Below are 18620 nucleotides of genomic sequence, written 5' to 3'. Positions count from 1 at the left end.
TAATTCTGCTTGCCAGTTCTCCTGAGGAATTGCACTGCCTCAGCGGGATGAATCAGAAGCACAGAGACCTTTGCAAATAAATATAAAAATTAAATCTAAAATCATTGGTTTTGTAAATCTGGATTAAGATATACATTTTTTATATAGCTATAAAATTCAGTTTTTAAGTTATAATCTATACATTTTTTAAAGCTAAACGTTTATTTTTAAAGTCCAAATTTATTCTTTTTAAATCCAAATTTAAAAGCAGTGATATGTTTTCGGGTTTTTATAAAAAGATTTATTGATTGGTTGAAATTGGCTTCCTTCCACCAATTCGAGACATTCCGGGGAGGGTAGGTCGGCCAGAGGCCTGCTTTATTGTACGTGGGCCACCCCTGCTGGTCGACCGGGCGCTTGCATATCTCCCCGCACGAAGCTGTGTAGGAAGTCTCCTCCTCTGACTCACGTCTGCGCAAGCTTAGCATGGGGGCTGCAGCGTGTTAAGAAGCGCCACCATACGTCACGTGTTTCGGGCCCTTCCCGTATTTATAATATTGGTTGCAGCAATAGGTGCTGCCTGCGTCTAAGCACATAACGAGACATTCCAAACTGGAGAAAGGGGGAGAAAGCACTGGGCGTTCTAAATTAAAAATAAATAAATAAACAAATATATTACTGTGCCACTCTTGTCTGAGAAGAAGGTTTAAGATTTCCTATAAATCTTGCTAAGTTTTAGTTTTAAGTTTTGCTGAGATTTATCTTAAATCTGGGAAAAATACATGACACGGCTATGTTGCATCATTTTCAATGTAATGAGTCCTCAGAATTTGTCTCAATGCAGTTATTGTCAATTCAGGCCTGCTTTCAAGATGACTTCTTAGTTTTGCCCCAGAAGCAATTGACTGAAAGACCTTTTCAACAGTGCACCTCCATCATAGCCCTTTCTCAAAGCTCTTTCCCACCCTAAATCTGGGAAAAATTCATGCAAATTTTTATGCTGTGCATCACATTTGGAATTCCATAGAAAAAGTTATACAGCTCTGTAGCACCGTTTTCAACGTAGTGAAACCCCAGAACGCAGAACCTGTGCAAACAGGACACCACTAGCCACACATGAACAATCCCTAGCAGCAAACATGCATACAAAGTACACGCAAAGATCAACATGTAAGTGCAATGCAATATACACAACAAAGCAATGCAAACATACATGCAAACATATACCAACCTAGATATATCTAACTAGTAATATACCTACCTAGGTCAGCTATCTTAACTTACCAGCAAAGCATCTCTAATTTGATTTACATTAAAAACCACCTTGACCCTGCGGCATGAAATCACCTTGGCTTGCAGCCATGCCACATAGTAACTCACAAGCAGGTCATTAGTAACTCTCTTCCTACTGTACCCTAGTGCTGTTCAAAACGATTCTTTTTAGTGATTCAGTTCCTTTCGTTCAGAACAATAAAATGATTCGAATCTTTGACTCACTGACTCGTTCATTTCCATATCCGGTCGGGCGGCATACATGAATCTGTAAATAGTTTTACTGCATTTTAAAAATTACCTCACATTGTTCCAAACATCATGTCCATTATTAGCCTGCTCTGTGGCAAAGCATGAATGCTTGACTTTTAGCCATGCCACATACTAACTCACAAGACAGTTATTAGTAACTCTATTCCTATTGTACCCACATATTATCTTGGTAATGGACATAGACATTACCATGCATATAGTCATACTAGACACCTCTACAGATTATGACAGAGGTATGACAGTGCGACAGCCACTTCGTTAGAGACAACAATCTTGTTAGGATGGATGGAAAAGGTATTTGCAGCTACTGACATGTCCCAGGCATCTACCAGCCCCACCTTCAGGTCCCCAAACACCTTCCTCTGCGCCAGGTTCTGCATGTGGCCGTACCAGTCACTCAGACGCAGAATCACTGAGCTGAACTCCCTGTTGTTCTCCAGCTTGATGAAGACCTGGGTTTGAGGGCTGCGGGCCTGCAGTCGTAAGATCGCTCGACGGATATTGAGGAGCCTGTGGATGAAGAACTCCAGGGGGAAGGCCCGGAAGTGCTGTCCTATTCCAATGACTACTGCATCCTGACTGGCCTCGCCAACAACTAAACTGTCCAGATCTCTGGAAATGTACACAAACTCCTTCGTGCTGATGTGGTGGCCAGTGATCCAAGGGGGATTATGTTTTTTCCATTGAATAGTGATGTTCCTATGGTCATCAAAAGCCAGAAAAGGCATCCAAGTAATGGATGATTTTTTTAATGTCAGACCTGAGAAAAGACAGAAACAGTTAGGATTAACAAAAAGAGTGTCCTGTAGTATTGTGGTGGATATTTGGGATTCACACATAAGGCAATTGTTATCAGTTAGTGCAGGTGTGTGATCATTTTGCACAGAGCAGATACTGTGGGGCATATTTGGAAAATACACAGAAGTCAGATCAGAATCATCAGTCAGTGGGTGAATGATTTTGCACAGCTGGCTGCTGCCTCACTCCCAAGGTAACCAAACATACTAATAGCAGTATTGTGGTTTCTGTTTAATGTATCAGTTAAACAAGATTCCACAGCGGAGAACCCACATCGCTCATCAAACACAGCTGCTTTGCCATCAGAGCTGATACAATTTCTTCTCTGGTGAAGTTTTCACTGATACACTTGCATGAGCTTGATATGACAAGGCATCAAACATAACTAAAGAAAATTCCAGTATGTGCAAGACTACCATGGACCTTCACACAATATCAACCAGGAGGCAACATTTCAGCATGCCAAATGAAAAAGAAGAAAACCCTGAACAACTTCTGCAAAAGAGCCAACAACCCTGTGAAAACTCTATCAAAGACTTCGCACTTACCGAAGTTCACCAGCTTCGGAAATCTACATTTGACATCCATAAATGTTAGCATATACTTTGCTAAATTGGAAAATTATAAAGACCAGGACAAGGGACAGGGAACTCATTAAGATAAGAGCGCACATTCTCAAAGTTAAAAATGTCAGCCTTGACCATCAATAACCATAAAAATGAACAGAGATTTGGGCAGCTGTTTTTAAAGCACATGCAGGTAGACAAAATAATGTGCATGCCATACTCTCAGTCTACAAGCTGTTCATAAATGGGCAACTTTTTAGAGACCTCATCATTACTGTATCATCATTACCTCATCATGGCTATACTCTAAGCAAGGTATGCATTACTGGTTAATTCCCTGAACACAAGACTATCCACAATGGGCATATATTTAGGCATCTAAATGTGTTTGTTATAGCTGAACATGTATACATTAACAATGCAGTCATACAGCTGCTATTAGTTCTTTAATTTCCCTGTCCTTTGATTCATCCAATTTTTTACTTCCCATTTTATACCACCCCCAAGATACCTCCCTACAATAACTTAAATGGTTCTTATTTGTATAGATAGATTAGAGAGATATTCTCATCATCCACTAACTCAAAAAAGGAGAATGGCATTTTTACTTGACAGACTATTTACATTATATTTAGTTGCTTTGCAGACACTCTTATGGAGAGAAAATTACATGCGTTACAATTTTATTAGAGGACATTAATCTTCTCCAGGAGTACTTATAGACAATACTTTTAGAATTTTTTTTTTTTTTTTTTGCTCTAGGGGGCGACATCTAACAGGCTTACATGTTGACTCCTGCTTCAGAGCTCTGTTGCACTTGCTGGAGTGTACAGCCTGCATTGTCAATATACAAAGTCCCACAGGTCCACAACATCTGTCCTCTTCCTTCCAAATACTGACACAACTTAAAGCCCAATTTAATGACGTATGAGACACACAGTACATGTTCTCACATTTAAAAATGTTGTATTTCCTTCAGCCTTGTTTTCAGAAACAAACCTCAGCTACACAGGTCACTTAAAACCCTGAAATAGAATTTTAGCTGGGGAAAGACTTTCAGCTCCTAAGATTCCTGCACATAAAATAATACATTGCAACCTCTTACACAAGCATAATGCTCATAATATACTACAGAGGGAACATATCAAAGAAAGTTATCCTGCAGCAATGGATCGACTCCTGTACTCCCATGGCTATTTGGCTTGTTGGAAATATTTGGCATGTGCAATGTTGTTGCTCACCTAGCATTTCTCCCAAATAGCTGACCCACTGCCATGCTGTAGAGTCACCTCTGACATGCAGTCTCCTTCCTGTCAGACAGCGGTTAATGGCATCTTCACTAAGGAAGGGGCCTATCTGACAGAAGGAGGAAAACCATCTGTTTGCAAAGAAATAGCCACTAGGAAAAGGGGACTTCATGCCTGGCACACACTTTTCAGATGGTCTGTGGGCTGCAGCTGAAAGAGAGACAAAGAGTGACCCCTAAAAGAGTGATAACTGCCTCATCACAGTGTTGATTTTTGAAATTAGAATTGGAGGAAAAAATTAGAGTGGTACATATTGGCAAAAAGCGACATACCAGAACAATTGATGACCCGCACAGGGCTAATGTTGTGTTTTACTTGTAATCCAACATTTGTCCTTGAAAGGAAAATAATAAAACATTATTTTTTAAGTTTAAAATAGTTCAGGTAATGGAACACATTCTCATAAGCTTCATTTTCACTGAATTGCATTACTTCCCTTCAGACAAATGAAGCAGCGGGGGATGTTCTCTGTTTTAATATAGTCAGAAAGCATCTTTCCTGGGTAGGAAGCAGTCTGAGCCATTGGACCAGAACAAGCACCTTTCTAATTCATCCAGTTGGGGGCCCAAGACAGGAGATTTTCTGTGTTTTTAATGCTCACCTTGAAACCATTTTGAGGAGACAGAGGTTTTAAGAGCAGCACTCTTGTTCCCACCCCACTAACCAGCCTCATCATAATCGGCCGCATCATAAATGGCCTTGTTCTAATGTATCAGATTCACTGATCCTCTCTCTAATCTCTCTCACTGGTCCTCTCTCTAATCTGAACACATAGTGGACATGGATAATTTTTTTGTTTTGCCCCTGGTAAAGCATGGCTGTCTTCACAAAGGAACACTGCCCCCTCAGCTAGCTAGTAAACACAACACAAACTATAGAGTCTAAAAGTGATTACAGCTTTAACTGTAACATATCGGGTGTTTGTAGACGATGTGTTATTAGGCCAGTAGCAACACTTTAAATAACTGCACTGTGCGTTGGTGATACATTACTTGGCTAGTAGCCGAGTCTCCTCCTTTGACAGAACAGGTCCTGGGGTGTTGTAGGAGGATATGGTGTTCAAGGAGCTGCAGGGCAGGGTTGGGGGTTGTACACAAGCAAAATATTCCCCTTCCTCCTCGTCTTTGTATTCACACAGAGGGGCTTTTTTGTTCAGTCGGAGGCTACATGTAGATTTTTCCGTTTTGCTCCCATTGACAAAGGTTGCTGTGTATGCAATCTTATTGTAGTTCTGCTTCCCGGTTCTCCAGAGGACTTGGACTACCTCAGAGGGGTGGATCAGAAGCACAGAGACCTGCACCTCCCCAGGCCAGAACAAGGTGAAATGCACACGGTAGGAGCCATTGCGGAAGTCAGTGACATCTCCTGATGCAGAAGCCTGTAGTTTGGGAGAGTGGATCCGGGCCAGAATGAAGTCTCCTCCATAGGCCTTTGGTTGTCCCCTATAGTCTCTCATCTCCACCAGCACATTCAGTGTGTCTCCCACACAGAACTGGGCCCTGGGCTGCTCCAGTCTGGCCACACTGTGTCCGGCACTGGAAGAGCTCTGGAAAGAGGTGAAGTTGGTGGCTGTTGGGAAATTCCCCCGTAAAGAGGACATTACATCCTCTACTGTCATCTCTTCGTATGGTGTAACAAATAGCTCCTGTTAAAATGGTGGAAGCAAATTAAAAAGTTATGTTATTATTTACTTGTATTTTTGTTATCAATATGAATGTGTCTAATTTGAAACAGTGAATTGTGTAATAGTGAAGCAAACATGACATCTATCTAAAGCTTGTTTCATTATCTTGCCATGTATACCTCAACAGGACAGTTTCCTGTTTCACTGAGTGTACTGGTGGGACTGTAGTGTTTCTATGTCATGAGGCCTTTAAAAGAGCATGTGAAAAATCTACTGTCATCCACTGTCACCTCTTTGTATGGATTAACAAACTGCTCACGTGAAAAATGGCAGGAAATTCCAAGTTGGTTTGAATTCAGGTACATTGGGAATTCAGAAGCTGTTATTTCTAATTTAATTTTTCTAACCCATTGTACAATTGATGTTTCCAGACAGGGTTACATAAAGGGGGTAAAAACTGGCTTGGTGAAATACCCTGGAATAGGAGAAAGTAGATTGGAATCACCAAATGATAAAGTATGCATATTATATAATCATCTGCCTGCAGTTGCTGAACTACACAAGTGTTACAATGTTGTACCTTGGATTAAATTTACTCCATCACGATCTGCTCCTACCAATATGCTGTAGCCTAACTGCTTAATTCGCAACTGATTGCTCACCAATTAATTGTGAGGCATGTCATAATCTGCATATATGAGTATACAGTAAATTGTCCTACAGCAGTACATTAGTTTTGTGGTTTATTAATGTTCCCCCCTCTACCCACCGAAGTTGGTAATTTATGTAAAAGGGACCCTGATTTGCAGTAAGTGTTATGCTGCACCACAGTTATTACCGTTACTGTTGTCCATTTTGACATCTTGGAGATATACAAACGATAAAAAAAACAACAAAGAAAAACCATTAAACAGAGAGAAATGAAGGTAAATTTCTTCAGTGAACAGTTCCATCCCCTTCTTGCAGAGGAAATCCCATCTTTCAATGGATGGTCTGGCTCAGCATCCTGTAAAACAGGCAAAGAATAACACAACTGTACATACTCAGTGCTGCACAACAGGGCCATTATGGCCTGAAATATTCACGTCATACAGTAATATTTCAGAATGTTTATAAAATGTCATACAGGCTTGACAGAATCCAGGACGGATTTATGAGAGTTTCAATTTGAATTGAATTTAAATTCAGTTTGTAAAATGACTTTTTCTTTCAGAAGAACAATGGTGAATGTGAGTGTCCATTGATTAAAATCCTGCAGTAACACACTAGAAAAGGAAAATTCATCAAACCGCAAAGACCTATTTTTAAATGTGTCCAAAATGTTACACCTTTCCATTGAAACTAAAGTAAATTGTTTCTCTTTTGCAGGTAAATCCAAAGGCTTCCTCATATTTTTTCCTCATGTGCCACTCTAAAATTGCCTATGTTTAGGGAGATTTTAGACAAGTCATGCAGCTGTATTCTGGATTAGTTGCAGGCAGGAAGACAAGCAAAATGGGATTACAGTAGTCTGGGTGTGACCTGAACCAGGGCCTGAACCAGGAGCTGCGTAGAATACATAGGTAGGGGCAGATCCTTCAGATGTTGTACAAAAAGAATCCGCATGCCCAACTCGCCGCTCCAACCTGAATAGGAGGACAGTTGGCTATGAATAATTACGCCAAGGCTTTTGACAGTAGCAGTGCTATTGGTGAAAAGGCTTGTAGAGTCTAGGCTGAGGGGAAAGGTCTTCAAACAGGGAGGATGGTTGGGATATAAAGCTTCTCAGTCTTAGCCAGGTTAAGTTTTACGTGGTGGTCTACCATCCACTGTTTCCTACGACTCAGCATAGAAGTGGTAGGAAAAGACACGGGAGGAGATGACAGAGCCAAGAGATTCCATGTTAAGAGAGAAGCGGAGGGGCCAAGTACAGAGCCTTGAGGGACAACCGCAGGCAGGCTTTGGGGTCTATACAACCCAAAATACCAGGACACTGTGAAAGAGTGTCCAGAGGGGTAGGACTGAACCCCAAGAAGAACAGTGTCAGCAATCCTAACATAGCAAGGGTGGACAGAAGTAGAGTGTAGTCCACTGAATCAAAGGCTGCAGAAAGGTCTAGAAGAATTAAGACTGAAGAGTGGGAGGATGCTCTGGCTAATTGAAGGGCTTCAGTGATGTAGAAAAGGACAGTCTCTGTGAAATGACCAGCCCTGAATCCAAACTGTAAAGGAGATTGTCCTGGGAGCACACAGAGTTTCTTAGCACACAGTGTGAAACACTATTATTCATTTACTCATTAAGCTTCAGGAACTTTACATTAGGACAACTGTAGTGCAACTGGGATGATATCATGTGACTAGCAGAGAAGCTGAAATGGCTTATGACATCACAAGCAGGGCAGTAACACTACCTTTTTAAAAACTGGAAATAGTTTTGTACTGCATCAATGGGACAACTGTACTTGTATTGTACCTGTTGTATATATTATTATATATATAATTATCAATATCTTTCTGGTTTTCACTATACTCATCTTCATAGTTTTAAGACCTGAACTGAAGTCAATGAAACCATTTTTTAAATCTAAGCTCTGGTGACCTTATGAAATTTTCAGATGACCCGCCTTTCCTTTACCTATCCTAATCTTATCCAACTAATATTGTGAGCAAAATGTTGTTATGGAGGTAATTTACTCCCACAGTGGCCTCAGATATATCCATCAAATTACAGGAACTGTTATGGTTTTGATACATGTACAGATTTTTGTCAATTTGATTAACATCAATTAGATCAATTTAATCAATTAGATGTGATATAAATGTTCATTCAGGTCTGCTTTGATTAAGATGGTCTCATAACGCAATTACCATGACTGCTATTTGCACATCACAAAAACAGACAGACTAATAAAAGATAAGTCTTGTTATGATGAATACATACCCATCTCAGACAAAATGCCCTCTCAGTCAGCAATGGTCTTGTGCTGTGTTCTGTAAAACAGGTGAATAATAAGACAAAAGCAAGGAACCTTTACATCAGAAGTAATATGTAACCAAGCAGTTCTGTAAATCTGGGCCAACCAAGAAGGCTACATGAACTTGCAGTGTGCAGTTCCACACTCTGTTGTCATTGCATTCTGATTTAACAAAATAAATATCCACAAACACATCACATACAACCAAATCTATTTGAATATTCATAAAATATACTGAATGAAAATAAAGGCTACATTGAAAATATGACTGATTTCAAAATATAATGGTAAAACAGTCATAGTTAAAAAAAAAAAAGAGTAATTTTTTTGCCACGCCTAGCTCATTTTAACAAGATGGGAGATAATTCATGCAGCATTGACTTTATTACACTTCCGGACCAGAATGACAACTAGCACAAATTCAATACTATCATAACATACCGCCATTAATAAGTACACTTCAGATGTAATATGTCTGTGTTCGTTTATAAGTAGCTTGAAGATTCACATTATCACCTTTTAAAGTCTCATCTTACATGATAACACACAGTAAAGACCTACACAGAAACTGTAGTAATATCTCAAGCTATGCATGCCACTTATTTTTAAGATTCTGCAATATTTGAAAAGATATAAAAATGTCATTTATTTTTTATTCATGTAACACATCACAATTGAAAAGCAACCCCCCAGAACAAGCATATTAGCTCTATTTGCTAAGTAAAAGCACTATATCCTCAAACCTCCTCTTGTACCTATGGCACTTAGCAGAATGCCTTATGTTATGTTATGATTCCTACTCTCCGTTGTGATCCTGATTATTAGGGTCAATAAAGTACAATAGTTACATAACCACAACATACGTAGGATCAATCTCTACCCTCTGTGTGTCGAACTGCTATGAAACCATACACAAAATACTGTCCTGCCCGAAACCAACTTCTTGGCCTCTTTTACGATTATTATCTCCTGCTGTCATCTCAATACGTGCTCCAATTCTATTATTATTATTATGGACATTTCCTGACTCTTTTCCGTCTTTTCCATTTGTATTTAGGAAAAGTTGAGCTAACACTGGAAACAAACGAATTTAGGATAGATAGCTTTGCTTTGCAATAGTGTTTATTCAGTTTCTATAAACCCAACTTTACTTCCCTTTTGTGCGCGGTGGCCCACTTGGTTTCATTTTGGTATCAGTATTTTCATGACAGCCCTATGTTTGTAAGCGTAACCGTACTTTAGACACTCTATACTCAAAAACAACTTCCTTGAAACATTCCTCTGTTGATGTTAAGTTACCAAAGCAAGCTTATAACATTGCAAACCTTTTCGTTCGCATATTTTAAGTTCCGGAGTTTCAGAAAATGCGTGAGATTTACAATTACAACGAATAATTTCACGTGAAGAACAAACACACGGTCATCTGGAATATAAAGGTTAATTTGTTGTTTGCATTTTACAAAATTTGAAATTAGAAACTTACGTCTTTCCATCCCCTTCCCGTAAGCTTGCAAGTCCTCGCATGCTACAGTTATCGCGTACTATTTTAGAACTAACGGTTCCGCTAGGAGTGTCTCTCACAGGGGATATAGGCTACAATACCAAAAATGGTGTCTATAAATGCTGTCGTGAAAATTGTGTAACGATGTGTACTCAACGTACCAAAATCAGTATGTGCGTGCTTTTGGTACATTTTGTTTTAGGGCTTTCTACCAACAGTTGTTGGTTATTCTAGTAGTGGAGCTTCAACCACTTATCTGGCAGTTTCTCATTTTACCCGTAGCTTAACCGCAGCTTCCTGTTCAGTTACTTTGAGATATACATTCACATATCACAGAAAATCATAGTTTTGTTGTTCTGCAGTTTCTCATGTAACAGAGCTTTCTGAGGTAAATAATTAAATAACAAGAGCCGATCAGAAATGTCTCTGGAAGACGAAGTTTCTACGTCGTTAAATCTTAAAAAGAAATTGACAGCAGTTTTTCTCATGACAGATGATGTTGGAACAGGTAGCCATATTGATTATTACCTGGGTTTTAGTTGTTTTTAAGAGGATACACGTTGTTTCAAGTGCTGCAGTAGCCTATTCTATGTTAGTTGTCGTAATCAGTTTCTCACAAGTTATGCAGTTAATCTGAAAGTTATACCATTGGGTCAAGGAGACACTTGTTTATGCATAATAGTGATTCACCATTAAACGGATCATTATTGCTACTGTAACATTAATCATATATTAGTTGTAGCACATATCCCTCAAATTCGCCCTTCATTTTCTCTGCCCTGTTCTCCACCATACACCACTGTCAGTCAGCAGTGGGCAGAGGTTATTAGTATATCTTTCAAACGATCTAAAGCTAAGATTTAGACCTAAATATGTCTTTTTTTCTATGCGAATATTAAATATATAAATAAATGTCTAATTATGTACTTTTTTAAACTCATTATTTAAATCTTAAATCTTTGTTTTGCAACTCTGATTAAAGGTTATTTCTTTTCTATATTTATAAAACGCAGTATAATCTGTATATTTTTTAATTAAATGTTTGTTTCTCAAATGCATATTTAGGATTTAAATTCTATATTCAAGAGCACTGATGTAGTTTTAGATCTGTTTAAAAAGATTTATTTAACGTTTGAACAAATTGGCTTCTTTCAGCCAATTCGAGAGATGTAGGGGAGGGTCGGTCGGCCAGAGGTCTGCTTCATTGTACATCCCCTGCTGGTCGATCGGGTGCTTGCACTTCTCCCAGCATAGAGCTGTATAGGAAGTGTCCTTCTCCTTAGCCTAAATCTGGGGAAAATACATGAAAAAAATATAGCTGCAAGCAGCAATGAAGGGGCCAAGCACCTCAGGGCCCACCAGGTAGACAACTAATGAGAACAATCCCTGACCAAAACACCAATCCATCACAGGCTGAACAGACACATTGGCACCCACTCTTACACTCACATGTATCACTCTGTGGGCAATATAGCATGTCCAATTGACATTACCTGAATGTGTTTGGACCAGAATACCCAGAGGAAATCCACATGAACACAGGGACAAGGTACAAACTGAAAGCAGACGCACCCCGAACTTGAAACCTCCATAATGTTAGGCAGTACTGCTACCCATTTGCACCACCGCACTGCCCCCCACTACATATATGTCAAGCTTAAACATAAGCAGTGCCATAAAATGCAGTGTGCCTTCTTGGGACATTGCAATGAGAAGTGCCAACGTTGTTGGAGGAGTGCAATTTTTGGGTATTTGAAAAAATCCAAAATCATGGGTACATGCTGCTATTCCCCTCCAAATGTTTACAAAACTGAGTGTATTGTTTATGGAATATGTTGTTTTAATCCTCTTTGTAATTTATATACACTGTTGATATAGGAGAAACCGCATTTCATTCTTGATTGTACGCAAGCACATGATAAAATGACAATAAAGGAAATCTCAATCCGAAATCAATTTAATAAAATACACTGAATAAAACAAGGTACTCTGATATATTTTCTACATCTGTCAGATGAAATTACCACATTTAAATAAAAATAAAAATAAACTAGTCTACTGGGATTTCTAATACCACTCAACAATCTCAGATAAATGGCGCCATCTGCTGTTCATATTGTATAATGAAAAAAAAATTGGTTGCAATATCTGCTTTTCTTTGTGTGGTTTGTGCCTTGTGATGTCCATTAGAACAAAATGTCATAAACAGTACATGGACACATGGGTGTTTAAACCTCTTTTTTCAGTATAGCACCCCAAAGTGTCCAAATTTCACTAAACTTGCTGTGTGGCACCCAGGCCTAATTGTAAGCATGTGTATCGACTTTTATGCCAATGAACAAAAGCATTGCAGAGATATGGCCACTCTTCCTTTATGGCGACTTCAGGGGTGAATTTGTGGGTACACTGTGGCCACATTGTTCAACTTGGCAACTATCCTTTAACATGTGTTAAAGACAATGGTCCAAAGAGGTAATACACAAAACCTCATTGTGCCATAACTCTAGGAGGAGGTGGTTAAATGTGTTTTTGACAAAATCAAAGATGGATGAAACACAAAATGGCTGATGTGGAGGTTTCCTAAGTTCCCAGATAGGATCCTTAACTTTGATGAAGCTCAAGAAATTTAGTTGAGATATCTGCTTTTCTGCCAAAGTAATGGGTATTTTAATGATTTTTAGTGGTATAGCGCCCCCAAGTGGCCAAATTTCATGAAACTTGGTGCATATCCAGTGTCGCTAATACCAACAGAGTGTACCAAGTTTGGCATCACTCCAACAAAGCATTGCAGAGATATGACTCAATTCAAATTCAGATGATTCAAATTATCAGTTTGTTATTCAGCACCTTCAGGAGTTCATAACGAGTTGATCATTTGAATCAGCTGTGTTGGAGCAGGGAGAGATCTAAAACATGCAGGACATGTGGCTCTCCAGGAGAGGGTTGGCCACCCCTGATATACATAATGAAGATGCAATCATCTAGACTATGTGTAAAGGGAATTTGTACAAGAGAAATAGACAAAATTATGATTTTTGGAACTCCTGGAACTGCTGTGGGCATTCATAAATTTTGCTAGCTAGCTAGCTAGCTAAATAAGGTAGCTTAATATAGATACCTAGCTAGCTAGTTATCCAAATTATGAATCACATCATTCTGATACAGTGCAACTCATATAATCAATGATGTAGACATTTACCTACTTAGTAACATATCAACCTAATAGTCAGCTATTCTGACATACCAGCATAGCATCTCCAATTTTACTTAAATTGAACACCACCTTGACCTTATGCCATGAATCGCTACCTTGACTTTTAGCCATGCCACATACTAACTCACAAGACAGTTATTAGTAACTCTATTCCTATTGTACCCACATATTATCTTGGTAATGGACATAGATATTACCATGCATATAGTCATACTAGACACCTCTACAGATCATGACAGAGGTATGACAGTGCGACAGCCACTTCGTTAGAGACAACAATCTTGTTAGGGTGGATAGCAAAGGTGTTGGCGGCCACTGACATGTCCCAGGCATCTACCAGCCCCACCTTCAGGTCCCCAAACACCTTCCTCTGAGCCAGGTTCTGCATGTGGCCGTACCAGTCACTCAGACGCAGAATCACTGAGCTGAACTCCCTGTTGTTCTCCAGCTTGATGAAGACCTGGGTTTGAGGGCTCCGGGCCTGTAGTCGTAAGATCGCTCGACGGATATTGAGGAGCCTGTGGATGAAGAACTCCAGAGGGAAGGCCCGGAAGTGCTGTCCTATTCCAATGACCACTATATCCTGCCCGTCCCCACCAAGATCTAAGGTGTCCAAACCTCTGGAAATGTACGGACACTTATTTACTTGGTTGCTGTGATGAGTAATCCAGGGATGCCCGTGATTTTTCCACTGAACAGTGATGCTCCTATGGGCATCAACAGCCAGCTCAGATGAAAAAGGATCAACTGGTTTTATGTATGTCAGACCTGAGAAAACACAGTATGACACACAGGATGAATAAACAGCACCATAGTATTCTAGGAAACCTACTGTCTTAGGAAAAACTTCATATGTTTTTATTTAAAAATGAAAAAAACACCTTTACTGCAGTCTTGCACCCCAAAGTGCTTGCAGTAACAGAAAAATAAAACATAATAAGCCAGCATTAAAATAAAACAGTGAAATAATAAACACAAAAAACAGGAATATGAGAGGTATAGATAAAATAAAGACTTAAAATAGCAAACATTAAGATTTTTTAAAAGCAGCAATAAAAGTTGAATTGTTGGCTGCTTTTTACATTTTTCAACAAATGGTGCCTTTGATCTGCTTGGGTAGGGGATTCCACAGATTAGGTATATAAAAACAAAAACAAGCCTCTCCAATTCTTCTGTAATGTAATATACCCTATGACCATTAGAAGGTCGGCATCTGCAAATATAAGGAAACATTGGGGTTTGTTATCTTGTGTAACCCAATGATAGATTTGCCACCATGGAAGAGTGAGTTGTGTAATAATTTGAACACAGAGCAACAGCAGAGGTGGTTCCCTCAGTGAATTCACCAGAAGTTTCTTTTTGAAATGATGCTTAAGGGATGATACAATCAGAAAAATCAGATTGTGATTGGCTGTAATCCAAAATGATATTATTGTCAGTTCAGCACCTATTAACTCTTTAAACATGAAGACTTCTGTTTCTTTAAACTTTGTTTCCATGAATTCTGCAAGTTTCTTACCTTTCAAGTTCTTTTCCAAATACTCTATCCACTGACGTGTAGTGGAGTCACCCTTGAGGTAGAGTCTCTTTCCCATCAAACAGCTGTTAATGGCATCTTCATTAAGAAAGGAACCTGTTTGACAAAAGGAGGAAGTCCACCTGTTTGCAAAGAAATAGCCACTAGGAAAAGGAGACTTCATGCCTGCCATACATTTTTCAGTTGGTCTTTGGGCTGTGACTGAAAGAGAGAGAGAGAACGCATGTAAGAGTGATAGACATCTTTGCTGGTGATGTCAGCGTAGTCAACTCAATTTCAATTGACCTTTCCAAAATTATTTTAGCTGTCAATACCACCCAATTCTATAACTATTACCATTACTGTTACCTATTTTTTCTGAGTCCCATAGATCTAAATGGTTTTATTAGGTTCTTTACAGTAGAAGTGGAGGTAAGTAAATTAGAGCAGCAGACACAGGCAAAATGGGACATACCAGAACAACTGACGGCATGCACAGTGGTGAAGTTGTTCTGTATTTGAACTCCAATGTTTTTCCTTCAACAGAAATGTTTAAGAATTGTATTTAGAGGTTTAAGCAGTACAAGTCCTAGAACAATGTATTCCACTGACTCACATTAGCTGTCTGAAGTACGGTAGTAGGTTGGTCTCCATATCAGACAAAAGTAGACATGTTTATCCCATACCATAGTCAGAACGTGTCCCTTATTCCTGAGCAGGTAGCAGGTTTTTATTCAAGAGAATAAGTATTTCATAAAAGTTTTACCTTCTGTGCTGCATAATGGCTTTGCATATAATCAGCATCATTAGCCACACCAAAACAGAAATAATAAAAGTACAACATTCTTGTATGGAAAGTCAGTGAGAAACCCCACATTTTAGCAAGCGAGTGAATTAACTCATTCATGATGTGGGTGGACACAGACTGTTCTGGAAAATCAAAGTTATAGATATATCTTTTTCAGCAACATTTAAAGAGAAGGTGAGACTCAAGTACATATACAGTTAAAAGTACATATACAGTTAAAGCAGGTCAGTGCAAATTTTACAAAATCAATGGCACTTTCCCACATCATTTACACTTGAAGCTTTTCAGATTATTACACTGTGTCTACTTTTGGGGCAAGTGACAACACTGTAAATTGTAGCAATATGTGGCTCTGATACATTACTGGGCCAGAAGCTGGGTCTCCTCCTTTGTGAGAGAAGGTCCTGGGGTGTTGTAGGAGGTCATGGTGTTGAGAGAACTGCAAGAAAGAGTTGGTGGCTGGATGCAGGCAAAGTATTCTTCTTCCTTCTCATCTTTGTACTCACACAGAGGTTTATCTGTGTTCAGTCGGAGACCACAAAGAGATTTTTCCGTTTTGCTCCCATTGACAAAGGTTCCCGTGTATGCAACCTTATTGTAGTTCTGTTTTGCTGTTCTCCAGAGGACTTGCACTGCCTCAGAGGGGTGGATCAGCAGCACAGAGACCTGCACCTCCCCAGGCCAGAACAAGGTGAAATGCACACGGTAGGAGCCATTGCGGAAGTCAGTGACATCTCCTGATGCAGACGCCTGAAGTTTGGGAGAGTGGATCCGAGCCAGAATGAAGTCTCCTCCATAGGCCTTTGGTCGCCCCCTATAGTCTCTCATCTCCACCAGCACATTCAGTGTGTCTCCCACACAGAACTGGGCCCCGGGCTGCTCCAGTCTGGCCACACTGTGTCGGGCACTGGAAGAGCTCTGGAAAGAAGTGAAGTTGGTGGCTGTTGGGAAATTCCTCCACAGGGATGACATTACATCATCCACTGTCATCTCCTTGTGTGGAGTAACAACTGGCTCCTGTGAGAAACGGTTATAGACTTTTGATTTATCATATTTTGCTTTAGTAATCTATGATGTGTTTCTATAATATGTTTCCAAATCAAACCTAAGATGACTGAATTTTACATTAAGGAAGAAAACCAGTACAAGCCTGTTTCATTATCTTGCCCTATATCCACCCATGAACGAGGACTTTTTCTGTTTAGTTTAGTGTTTCTGTGTCATGAGGATGGCCTAAGGCCTATATAAGGGCATGTGTAAAACTGCAGTCTGTACCTCACTTGCATGTATCTTCTCAGTTTTAGCATGGAGCTGAAGATCCAGAAGAGCCTGGAGTCAGAAGAGATGGAAGGTAGTGGATCAGTTTGTGTATTGTCTATTTTATCACTTCTGCATTTTAACTCTACCACATGACTAACACAGACACACTCATAATACTCACTGACACTCATACACACACACACTATTTAGAGTCACTCAGTAAAGGAGACAAGGATTAATGAGAATCAACTTATCTGTTTATCCTTATCTGTTTTTCATGAACAGAAAGAAAATGAATCCATAATGACGTATGGTCATTTAAATATATTTAGAGAGAAACCATGATATATGAATGCAGACATATGACAAGAGTTTGTTCAATGACATCTATTCATTTTTTTTGTTGTTTTTGTTGTTTTCCTGACACATATGTTCATTATTAAAATACATATTTAGCTGTGCTGGCAAACTGTAACACTGTCTTAATTATTCATGGGTAGACTGAATGCCCTCCCACCCCTAAATAAACAATAAATCAATAAATAAAATAGTCATTACCGTTATCGATGTCCATTTTAACATGTTGGAAAAATATAGAAAAAACAAAATCATGATACAGAGAGAAATGAAAGTAAATTTCTTTCCTAAATTCTTGCATCCACATATCACAAAACTATATCTCTCCATTGATGGATGGTCTGGTTTAGTGCTCTGAAAAACAAATAAACATGCAGACTTATTTCATCAGTAACACTTCTGTAAATACTGTAGCTGGTGTTGCAAAATAGGGCCATTATGATGTGGTCTCAGTTTTATATAACATCATCTTCATCTGTTCTTTGAGCACTATAATACAATGCTATGCTGCCCTCATTGAATAGGTCAAAATTTAGAGTATATTATATTCTTTCAGTTTTTAAATTTAATATTATGAAGTTTTGTTTTTGAGATATACCAAATAGATTTCGTTAAGAACTTCTGTCATATTTTTTCATACAGACACAAATGTTGAGAGTAGCCTGTTAATTTGGCCTGCCCCAAAATAAGTGCATCAAGTCTTGTTTTGAAATATTTTATCTATATGATACATGATATTATACATTTGATATATCTATATGGATGCATTCCTTTAATCTGTTGTGTCCACTAACATTTTTCATTTTCTTGAAAAACATGCACTATTTTAGCACTACATGGACAGAGACAAGTGGAATGACATCATGTGACTAACAAAGATGTTGAAGAGGCATATTAAATCACATAGTAATTTAGCCCAGAGCCAACATGAGTTCAGCTTATGATATTTTTTTTATATTTGATGTTACTACTTTCAGAAAAGTCAGTGCGTATAAAATTATGTATTAATTCAGCAATACACTAGTGCAGCGTTTCCCAAACCTCTCCTGGAGGACCCCTTATCCTGCATGTTTTAGATCTTTCCCTCCTCCAACACAGCTGATTCGAATGATCAACTCGTTATGAACTCTTGCAGCTGCTTAATAACAAACTGATCATTTAAATCAGCAGGACACGACAGAAAATCAGCAGT

The 18620-nt window shown here is 39.0% G+C and overlaps 2 protein-coding genes across 2 annotated transcripts; both read right to left on the bottom strand.

The window, feature by feature from the left end:
• Positions 1-1739: 1739 nt before the first annotated feature.
• LOC118777703 (NXPE family member 4-like) lies at positions 1740-10305 on the bottom strand. Its single transcript, XM_036528815.1, has 7 exons — positions 10256-10305; positions 8739-8788; positions 6658-6825; positions 5188-5840; positions 4468-4529; positions 4130-4345; positions 1740-2284 (listed from the first exon to the last, which is right to left on the bottom strand). Exons 1-7 carry the CDS (start codon positions 10263-10265, stop codon positions 1740-1742), a joined length of 1704 nt encoding a protein of 567 aa, XP_036384708.1. The 5' UTR covers positions 10266-10305.
• Positions 10306-13710: 3405 nt separating this feature from the next.
• On the bottom strand, positions 13711-16801 carry LOC118777702 (NXPE family member 2-like). The gene is made up of 3 exons (XM_036528814.1): positions 16176-16801; positions 15007-15146; positions 13711-14255 (listed from the first exon to the last, which is right to left on the bottom strand). The coding sequence occupies exons 1-3, from the start codon at positions 16799-16801 to the stop codon at positions 13711-13713; spliced, it is 1311 nt and encodes a 436-aa protein (XP_036384707.1).
• Positions 16802-18620: the final 1819 nt, after the last annotated feature.

Source organism: Megalops cyprinoides, chromosome 5 (genome assembly GCF_013368585.1).
Source record: "Megalops cyprinoides isolate fMegCyp1 chromosome 5, fMegCyp1.pri, whole genome shotgun sequence".
NCBI classification, from domain to species: domain Eukaryota; kingdom Metazoa; phylum Chordata; class Actinopteri; order Elopiformes; family Megalopidae; genus Megalops; species Megalops cyprinoides.
The sequence above is the reverse complement of the archived record's forward strand: the minus strand, read 5'-3'. Positions and strand labels throughout refer to the sequence as shown.